Source organism: Mytilus edulis, chromosome 11 (genome assembly GCF_963676685.1).
Source record: "Mytilus edulis chromosome 11, xbMytEdul2.2, whole genome shotgun sequence".
Lineage (NCBI taxonomy): Eukaryota > Metazoa > Mollusca > Bivalvia > Mytilida > Mytilidae > Mytilus > Mytilus edulis.
This window is the reverse complement of record NC_092354.1, coordinates 51,961,017-51,972,388: the sequence shown is the minus strand read 5'-3', so window position 1 is coordinate 51,972,388 and position 11,372 is coordinate 51,961,017. Positions and strand designations below refer to the sequence as shown.

At 32.6% G+C, this 11,372-nt stretch overlaps 1 protein-coding gene across 1 annotated transcript; it reads right to left on the bottom strand.

The window, feature by feature from the left end:
• Positions 1 to 9,060: 9,060 nt before the first annotated feature.
• Positions 9,061 to 10,983, bottom strand: LOC139495792 (uncharacterized). The gene is made up of 2 exons (XM_071284165.1): positions 10,268 to 10,983; positions 9,061 to 9,732 (listed from the first exon to the last, which is right to left on the bottom strand). Exons 1-2 carry the CDS (start codon positions 10,971 to 10,973, stop codon positions 9,110 to 9,112), a joined length of 1,329 nt encoding a protein of 442 aa, XP_071140266.1. The 5' UTR covers positions 10,974 to 10,983; the 3' UTR covers positions 9,061 to 9,109.
• Positions 10,984 to 11,372: the final 389 nt, after the last annotated feature.

The following is an 11,372-nucleotide window of genomic DNA, read 5'->3' as shown; positions in this document are numbered from 1 at the left end:
AGAGTCATCATCTTCCTAGTAAATATCTTAATTATAAGGGTGACTGATACCTGAAATGTATACATAAACAGTACATTAGTAAATGATTAGTTATACACCTCATATTGCCCAATATCTACTATTAAATGCGATCTGTGTTGTAAATATTTTACCTACACCAACTTTGAAATTTATAAATATACTGGTGTATTACTGTTTAAGACTTTTAAACTTTATAAGAATATGACTTACTTTACATCATAAATATTGATGAAGGATAACTGTTATTCAATATAGTTTAATCCCCAAGGGTGACTGGGGTATAGAAATATGGTCACTTGGTCTTCTCCCGACCGGCAGTAAAACGCTTGCCGAAGTGGGGCGTCCGTTTGGCTGTGCGGGATGTATTAAGTTCGCAGTCACGTCCGGTCAGAAGGGGGACGTTAAAGCCGATGCCTCGTGTAAAGAGAGTGCCACGCTCTTTGCACGTTAAGAACCCTTGCAACAACTCTCTGAGGGGTCCGTAGGTGGCCTGTTGCAAGGCAAAATTTTTGTCCCTATCCAATATACCCTCCTTTTCCGGTGGCAGTCCAAATTTCTTCGACCATCATCCCAGATGGCCTCTATTGTATCAACCTACCTATTGAATTTTATTGTGAACTTGTTCTCGTCCTGAATATGCATGAAATATTTGCCACTGGACGTTAAGCAATAAACAATCAATCAATCAATATAGGTTAAGACACCTTTATCAATTGTTTCATTTTCTTCTAACTTTTACACTTTCTACGGAAATAAATAATAGATAATCTATTTTTTTGTTGTACAGAATCTGTTTTCATAACAATACCATGCTATTGTAAGAACATTTCTTTAGCAATATCCAGAGTAAATTTAGCAATTATATGATTTTATTACAGCATTGATAAAGTGACCTGACACGTTGTTCCCTTTGTTTTATTCTCAGTTTCTGAGTTTATAAATCATCTAAATCTCACCACAAAGAACCAATAACCTGGTGTGTGATAAGGAGAAAGACATAATATTGTGAGGACATGTTTTCTATCTTCATCACACTTTTCATCCCTTTCATCTTGAATGTTTCTACGAAAAATGTATCCTTAAAATATATATTGGACGACAACTGGGATGTACACATGTTCTGGACGGTGGCATTGATAATCTAAAAAGAATATCTAAATTGTCCTTTGATGAAATTTGCTTTGTTAAAATGGTTAACAACAAACACTGATTAATAACACCTTCATAACTGAATTGGGGTTTTTTTTCTGCAAAGTTGTGTGACCTGATTGTATTCTTCACACAGAGTTTGTCTGATCTTGCCTGATTGGAGAAATCTGAAAATCCACTCGTTACTATGTCAGAAGCTTTATTTTATATGTTATTATGTGCTCATCAAAAAATATTTCAATTAACATGGGTCACAAACCATTTTGTTGTTGTGGCCACTAAATTTTTCAGTGGGATGTCTTGCAAGAAGCTGATCCTGCTTCCCCTTCCAGAGCACCTGAGGTCTCCCAAGTTAATTTGGAGTACATGTTTATCATCTTCCATAAAACTGGCAATGCTGAATTAAACTTCTTCTTTATTCTTATACCCAAAGGGTGACTGGGGTATAGAAATATGGTCATTTGGTCTTCTCCCGACCGGCAGTAAAACGCCTGCGAAGTGGGGCGTCCGTTTGGCTGTGCGGGATGTATCAAGTTCGCAGTCACGTCTGTTCAGAAGGGGGACGTTAAATCCGATGTCTCTGTAAAGAGTGTGCCACGCTCTTTTAAGAACCCTTGCAACAACTCTTTGAGGGGTCCGTAGGTGGCCTGTTGCAAGGCAAAATTTCTGTCCCTATCCAATATATCCTCATTTTCCAGTGGCAGTCCAAATTTCCCCGACCATCATTCTAGATAGCCTCTATTGTATCAACCTACCTATTGTATTTATTGTTAACTTGTTCTCGTCCTCAATATGCATGCAATATTTGCAACTGGACGTTAAGCAACCAACAATAAATCAATCAATTTTTATCCTAAAGTGTCTTATTTGTTCAAAATTTGGTCTTTTGTCCATTGGCCTTCTTTTTGGATAGAGCTTGAAATGTCAATTCCTTTTATAAATACTGTATTTCATGCCTGGTAAAAATTTACTCACCATGTATAAATAAGTTCTGCTTTTCTGTTGACTGTTTCTGTTGCAACACGTCTAAATCACGTCGTACTCTGTTTTTCATTGGACTAGTTTGTCCATGACCTAAGACATCTTTGGCATCATTCAAATCAGTCAGAACTGTATGTTGTCCTCACTCCATGATGATAATTGTAACAGTGGTTGAGAACGTTGAAGTATATTTCAAATATAGAATAACTAATACTTATTTATTTACTAACTGAAAATAAGTAAACCATATAGGAGTCAATTTTGCTTTTTTTTTTAGCTTATTTTCTCTGTCGAAAAAACATTATCATAACGACTGTTCTGCAGCAGCCAGAGACAGCCTTTTTTAAATTATCAAAAGTTATTATAAGGGTCGGGTTTATAAGTACGCTTTACTCCATAACGTTGAGTCGTCTGAACTTAGTTAAATTAGAATAAATTATGTTCGGTTCTAAACATTTGAACCTAATACCACACAAAACAGTTTAATAGTACTATAACTGATATGTAGTCTTCTTGAACAATAAGCAACACCAAAAAAGAACCATTCCAATGTCAATAATATGTATGATTTTTTTTAATGATGTTCCATTTACAAATAGTGTAGCATTCGTCAGTGAAATGACGAAGAATGCCAAGCTGGATTTGTTCCTGTAGGACAGACACACATATCTTGTTCAGTGATATATTTGTACTGTAGATGCCCTGGTTTTCCTCGTTTTATGTACCAGAATTTGATATACTTGTTTTGATGATGATTTTAGGAGGTCCGATTTCTATTTCTCTTGATTTATTTTGGTCGTCAATATCGCTCTTTATTTTTTTTTACGCAAACCTTGATAGAATGGACACTTTGGGATGTAACTAGGTGAACCTTCCTACCGTATGACATATTTCGGTTCTTTATCAAACAGACATGAACTTACTAGTCAATTTGAACTGAATAGAGACCTCTGTTTTCGTTTGTTATAAGAAGGAGTAGATCAATTACTATAATCTGAATGCTTGAACAATAACATCTGGACGTGTAGCTTTGAAGTACAAATACCGATTTATTTTGGTTATTATTGTTAAATTATTTGACTCTCGTGTGTTTTGGTATGAAAGATATGACAGATTTAGGGACAACAGATGTTTTTATTGTATATTTTGTTCATAAGTTTTATATTCAGGTGGCTGCATGAGGATTTCAGCTCTATACGCGAGTTACTAAATAAGAACATGCTTCCCATCTTATAATAAGACATTATACAGAATTCTTGAATCTGCTTTAAAAGCATTTGTTTTGGGTCCGTGTACCCCTTATTAATTCAAAAAAAAATCAAATTACTTTTGCTGAGAGATATGTTGATATTGTTGATGGGGCAAATGATTTGATCAACATATATGCAATTCATAATGATATAGGAGCCACATATAATGGGAAATGAATTGATAATTTCATTTCTAAAAGGAAACGTTATAACTGTTACCATGTCCGTTTGTAGGTGGCTTAAGTTGATGTTGCTAAAGCTGCTTGTTGAAAAATATTAATGTACTCCAGCAGTTTTGTGGGAGGAACTGGTACTGACGTTGGCATGCGTTGAGCAGTCGGAGCAGAATTTAAGAAATAGTCTTCCTGTAAACGAGGAAGGTAATTGGCCTGAATGTTCTTATTCCCATCAATGTGTTATGCCTAAAAAGAATGTTTGTTGTAAGCATTTCAAAACCAAGAATCGCACCATTTTCATAACCATACAGTCTGGTGAAGTTTGCTTATTGATAACTTAAAAAAGAGCTTCAATGGCTGTACTAATTAATTAAATTGGAGACCAAGGCCATTCATCTAGTCAACAACTTTACATGCGAAAGACTCTTGCGTGCAAATATCGTTTCCACCAGACCACCAAGTTTATTATTATAATACTGGGGCGTAAATTGGTAATACACGTCTTTAAATAGATAAATGGATGAATAGCCATTTCATTCAAAGTGCCTCCTCGTTTACCAAAACAACAAACTAAACACTGCATTAGATTAAAATCACTTCTCAATTCACCATTAAAAGCTTGCTTCAGTCGTGAAATATAACTAGATCCAACAATTAAGGCATTAGGCTTCATTGTCAAGTCAAAAACTAGTAAAGTAGTGGAATTCCAAAATAATACCAGGACAAAATCAAAGGACACAGATGGATTTATGACAAAATTATGTGTTGGTGATGTGTTTGTAGATCTTACTTTACTGAACATTCTTGCTTCTTACAATTTTCTCTATCTACATTTAACTTGGCCCTTTAGATACAAAGGAAAATGATATGTAAAAAAAAATACGAAAGTTAACCAAATTATTGGAAAAAGTTAAAAATTGCCTTTAAAGGACAATCACTCTTTTAAGGGGTCAACTGACCGTTTTTGTCATGTTGACTTAGTTTTAGATCCTAGTTTGCTGAACCTTATTGCTGTTTAAAGTTTATCTATATCTATAATTGAGATACAAATGATCTTCTGGTACTGGCATTGATTGTTGAGTATTTCCTTTTCCGAAATCTGAAATTATTTTAAAAAAAAATATCAGTAAATTTTCAATACCCACTCAATTAAACCGAAAATCCCGCGTCTAGATCGCCATTATCATTTCAGTCAGGCTGTTTGTTTGCTATTTCTGTTTGATATTCTATTATTTCATTGACTGTTTGTAACATATATAAATGGCCCTTCTTTAAACACTATTTCTTTGATTTTGACCCCCAAGGTTGACTGGGCAACAGAAATATGGTCACTTGGTCTTCTCCCGACCGGCATTAAAACGCTTGCCGAAGTGGGGCTTCCATTTAGCTGTGCGAGATGTATCAAGTTCCCAGTCACGTCCGGTCAGAAGGGGGACGTTAAATCCGATGTCTCGTGTAAAGAGAGTGCCACGCTCTTTGTACGTTAAAAACCCTTGCAATAACTCTTTGAGGGGCCCGTAGGTGGCCTGCTACAAGGCAAAATTTCTGTCCCTATCCAATATATCCTCATTTTCATGTGGCAGTCCAAATTTCCCCGAACATCATACCAGATGGCCTGTCTTGTGGCTAGACCTACCTATTGTATTTATTGTGCCAATAGAAAGCAAATGTGGCAGTTTTTCTGAAGGGGAAAACACCCGCCATATTTTTATCTTCATAAATAACAATGTCACTTGCCAGTTTTAGATGTTCGGTTCTTGGAAAATAAAATCTTTTAAAAAGAAAAAAAATTGGATGTGAAATACCTGAACGTATAAGAAGTCTGCATGTTGAGCTTTATTTACGAATGATGTCTTTATACCGATGATAAAATTTAGTAAATGTTTTGACTAGTTTGTGATATCGAGAATATATATCCAAAATGTCAAATGTCAATGTCAAATGGCAAGAATTTTATGGCCACGAAATTAATTGGAAAATAGTATGGGGCAATTTGAAAAAAGTTAAAATCACCAATAAAATGAAAGAATTTCAATGGAAATGCATTCACAATATCATATATACGGAAAGTAGACTTAAAAAAATGCAATTGTCAAACGGAAAATGTCATATTTGCCAAACTGCAAATAATACACGAAAATCTGCAACATTTATTTTTCGATTGCAATACAACAAAATTAATCATTAGTAAAATCAAAGATATTTTTACATTATGGAATATTCAATTAGATGATGATAATTTAAAACAGTTTATGCTTTTGGGAGATAGCAGTGGTAACTCGAACCAAAATTTACTTGTAAATCTGTTTTTTATTTTGACAAAATGGTCCATGTGGAAAATAAGAAACAAAATTAAATATGATGGGATAAAAATGTCCTCTACTTATATTTTAAATCTTTGGAAATCATACATGATAACACATCTGAAATCTGTACCCTGTTACTTATCGATTAATACATTAGACAAAGAGAAAATAAACACATTAATTAATTTCATACTATAAGTTCATACCTTGCAGGAGATAGCAGTCATGTTGTCTGTTTTTTTTTATATCTCTTTAATTTATTTTGATTACGGTAATCCATGGTTTAAAGATGCACTCGATTATGTTAAAATGTTATGTGAATCTAGTTTAAAGGTGCACTCGTTTATGTTTTTATAATGTTATATAATTTACCACTAGTAGTACATTCTATAAAGATATTCCTTTTTCACTCATTGTCATATAAAAGAATATAAGTATTATTACATGTATACTATTTTTTTCGGATAATACAGTGCACATTAAACAAGTATCAATTTAAAAAAAAAAAAAAAAAAAAAAAAAAAATTGATAAGCCCAGGGTCCTTCTTATTTGTACCAGTATTCAAATTTAAGTCAAGGTCAAGTTATTTTGATGTTCTCAATTTAACCTTTGATTTAAATTCCAACTGGTACATGCTAATCTATAAAGATCTATTGCATTCAGTAAATGTAAAAAATCATATCAGAAACTGATTTTTTGTCTTACCTCTTTGATAGCTTCAATAACGTCATCTCTACTAATCATCTCAAGTTGAGTTAGTGTGCATTCAGGCTGTATGCCTTCTAATATGTAGTTAATCAGGTGATTGTTCATGCATTTCGGACCTAGATGTCCATTTATAATAGTTAAGGAAGACATTCTGCCTATATACATGTAAAAAAAATTTCAACAGTTCTGAATTAAGTGATAATCCTCCATTTTCAAAAACGAGAGTGTTTCTAAAAAGAAGAGAAAAAAATTCACGACATGGTCCTCCAGCATCAACTCCTTCTTCACCAATGAACTCTTTCTTCAGTTGCCTTAGCCACTCATCTTCAAATAGTTTTGAAACCATTTGCTTTTTGAATTGAACTATTAATATGTGATGAAGGCCGTAGTTTGAACTATAATTTTCTTGTCTTGACAGCTTCGGAATATATATGAACCAATACTTTTTACAAGTTATGACTTGGATGACAGGTGTCACATTGGCACTCATACCATATCCTATATTTATAGATCATATATGTTTTTTTAAACGATCGAGTTTAAAATAAACACACATAATATATTGATCGCTATTGTGTGTATTTTCGAATTTTAATCCAGACTTTAACTAATCGATCAGATCGGTAATCGAACACTAATCAATCATATTTGATCAGTACTCGATTGATGACTTGAAGTCATCGATCAGTAATCGATCAAACTCTGTCAGGAGTATGATCGATTAGATTACTGATCGATTTAAGACCGATTACTGATGGATTAGTGATTGATAATTGACAGATTAATGATTGAATTGTTATTGAGAAAACAATGCTATTCCAGAAATAAGCCCCCCTTTATGGATGACATCAGTTGTAAAATTAAAATTCCACGGAAATATTTTCACCATTGCCAAATTTTCTGAAATTCCAGGATTTACTCAGTAATACATGCTTATACAATATGCAGTCGTAACCAAGAGAAGCTTAGTCCTTAGACTAACATATTACTGATTAGAATTACAAGATTTACCCGTGTATATTATCGTCCTTATAACTATGACGTCTTGAAAGGCTATTGTATTTTTTTTCTTTTACGTCTTTCGTTGACGGAAGGCGTCAAAGCAAAATTTAAAATAGCCTTCCAAGATGTCATAATTTTTTGGACTACTGTTTATATAATTATATATGACGTACAGCATTATTTTCATAAGAATTTTAATCCAGCACGTACCGAACCCTTCCCATATCATATTTTTACTTATCTAAAATGTATATCTATCATAGAAGCATATAAATGTTTTTTTATGAAAATAAGATAAACCATATACAGGTATTTAACAAATGAAAGATACATTTCCATTTCTTCTAAAGACATCATAATTTCTTTTTATGATTCATTTGTAGTAATATAATGGGTCATTATAATATATTGTTAATGTTAATTAGGTGAAAATGTCAAAATAATAGGTTCAAACAGCACAAACAGCAAATAAATAAATAGCTGGTAAGATTGCATGGGAAAATTGATTTGACCACACTATTGGAAACATTAACAAACATCAAAAGATTCTGACATCTAATTAGTTTCAGACACTTGTGATATAAACAGTCAAGTTGAAAACTTCACCTTCATCTAAATTTCTAGATTGTATTATGCAATATAAAATAGAGCTTGAAATGGTGACCCACTCATCCCAACCACTACAATTATTCAAAAACACTACCTGCTAAACAGTATATCGACCATATTCTACAGATAGTTGTATAGAATGTAACACCAAACCTGCCAACGGTTTTAATAATGATTTTTCTCATTTTACTGGTAATTTGACAATTTTTTGATAATTGAATTAGATATTACCTTAAATCGGTCATTTGATCAAGATAATTTTCTATTATGTTTGGACAATTGTATCTGAAGTAAGCTTAAACCAAATTAATTTCTATAAAAAATATATTTTTTACAAAATTTTACCCATTTTTGATAATTCAAGAAGATATTATACAATTATTGTCTTTTGGTGAGGTAAATGTGTGGTTTTATTGACTTTTGAAAAATTTGATATTCACTGAGGCCAACGGCCGCAGTGAATATCAGTTTTTCAAAAGTCAATAAAACCACACATTTACCGAAACAAAAGACAATGATTGTTTTATTCAATAATACAGAAAATAAAGAGTGTATTGTCCTTGATATTCCTCAATATACATGTAAATGTATGTGCATGGTAACTTGTTTGTTTTTTTTTTTGCAATTTATTGGATATTTGTATGATTTATTCATAGTTATTGTTAAGTTATCTCCCTGAAATATCCTTTTTTTTGTAAGAATAATAATCAACGCAAATTTAATTTTGCAAAAATTAGAGAACAGACTTGAAAACAGGTATTAAGCTGATTTTTGAAGTAATCACAGGTTCTTTTACACAATGTAACAATAAAAATGTCTATAGACAATTTACTTTGGAATTTTATTGTAGGTGATATTGATATTCCCATAATTGTTTGTAATGACAGGATAATTTGGATATCCATTTCAAAAATTGTTTATACATGGATAGCTTGAATATGTTGCTGTTTTGTTAACATTTACTTGTTGCTGTTCACAAGCAGCCACCGGTCCATGCAAAGAGTAAGTACTAGTAATGTCTTGGCATAAATTATTCATTTGCGAATCGGACAAAAGCATGAAGTCAAAAATATCACTGTCATTTTCAATTTGGAACATATCTTCAACATTACGATCAGGAACTGCAGCAGTAGAAGTTGTAGATGTAGCATCTGTCCGAAGACTTTCACTAATTACGTTTGACATATTATGTAGTGCACGGTCTGATGTAAACCCGGTATATGGTTTTAAAGAATTTTCACTTTTGTGACCCGTTACTGACATAATATGCCTTCCAGAAAAATCAGCCTCATCCAACACATGATCAGTTGTTGCACGAAGTGAATGGTTAGTATATCTTTTCCCGAGACCGGCCTTTTCACATATTGCCGGCATTATAGCACCTAGGGTGTTATGTCCTAATAGTGATGCATCATACCAAACAGAGTCATCATTTATAGTGCTTTTTGGCCTTTGAAAGAAATATTCACAGTTTGTGTTGAGTTTGGTTGTGTACTTGATGAAGTTCTTTACTGGACACTTAGCATCATCTGAAAAATACAGTAAACTGGTCAATAAGGAATCAAAATTACAGTTAAATGCTTGAAGAGTTATCTCATTGGCTATTATACCACATCTTCCTTTTTCATATTTAAATACATGTATTACTCTATGTAGTGTGTACCTTCAAGCCACAATGAAATAAATCAAATTATGATAACAGAAATCTTTGCTCATGTTTTGATGTTATCAATATCATTTTGAATGTGTTTTCATTACTACCATATTGAATTTGTATTTGTTTATATGAACGTGTCCATGTACATGTACAAATGTATCACCATAAACTGGAGCACAGTACCTGAGTTCAAATTGATCAATATTTATTTTTGTTTAGTTTTATGGACCGCCTTATTTACTTTTGTTTTTTTTTATGGACGGCCTTATTACTTTAATCTTTTGCCATAATGTTTTAATCAATCCCTTGGTGTATTTTTTTAAAAACTTTTTTAGTATTTATACACTGAGTGATTGCTTCAGAGTGATTACAAATGTACCTAAATATCAAAATTATTGTGTACCTACCTTTCACCTCGTACATTTTTCCAACTGCAGTATTTGTATCTTCCTTGTGATTTTTTGTTAGTTCTTCCCGTTGTATTCTTATATATCTATGTTCTTTGTCACCACCACCTTGTTTAGAAAATTCAAAGTCCTTTACTTTTAAATCCTGGAGATTTTCCCGTCCTCGTCGACCAAAGTACAACATTAAATCTATGTAAACCTTTTGTTGAAGAGACACTGGATCCATTTGTGTTAGAGAACTATAAATTGTCTTAATATGGTCCTCTTCAATGGGTGGATAATGCTCAATCCCTCCTAATCCATTACGTGTTAGTTGAACCGACATAGCCTTGAACATTTTGTTTGATTTCATAAAGTCTGGGTCTGTCTTAATGTCAATATCTCTTTTTTCAGTTAAATACCTGTTTATCCCGTATCTGGTGTTCTTTAATGTTGTGGTTTTGTAAAGTTCCCCATTTTTATTCCGTGCTTCTGCATAAAATTTGGAAAGAACTCTGTCAAGTTCATTGACGGGATAGTTTTCAATGTCAGTCGGTATGTCTTTTTCCTCTAAATAATTTATGAATAGCTTTATTGCTCTTTTGGTTGCTTTTTGGGTGTTGATTGAATCCTTTTCCCTTAAAATTTGTTGATATTTGTCGTCCTTTATACTTGCAAACCGTGGTTTCTTTACATTTTGAGTTGATTCGTCGTGAACATCTGCCATTTTGTTGTTGATGTAAACAGACAACAAGATCTCGTGAGAAATAGCAGATTAATTTTCATTGGATAATATAATTGGGGAAATTCCCGAAATCTAAAAATAAACCGCTTGCACAATTTCCCGCGGTGAATATCCTTTTTCGCCGGTGGATATGCTTTTTTATTCAAATTGAGCTCTATGTAACTTTTCTATTAAATTATATTAATTATTGAATGATACAGTATATCGACCATATTTTATAGATAGTTTAATATAATGTAACACCAAACCTGCCAACGGTTTTAATATTGATTTTTCTACGCTTTACCATAAATTTGGTTTTTTTTTAATAATTGTTTTTGATTTTACCTTAAATCGGTCTTTTGATCAAGACAATTTTCTAATATGTATTGACAATTGTAT

Coding starts and splice junctions, on each gene's coding strand:
- LOC139495792 (XM_071284165.1), bottom strand. CDS start 10,973: ATGGCAGATGTTCACGACGAATCAACTCAAAATGTAAAGAAACCACGG. Junction 9,733..10,267: donor AAAAATGTACGAGGTGAAAG/GTAGGTACACAA, acceptor TGTATTTTTCAG/ATGATGCTAAGTGTCCAGTA.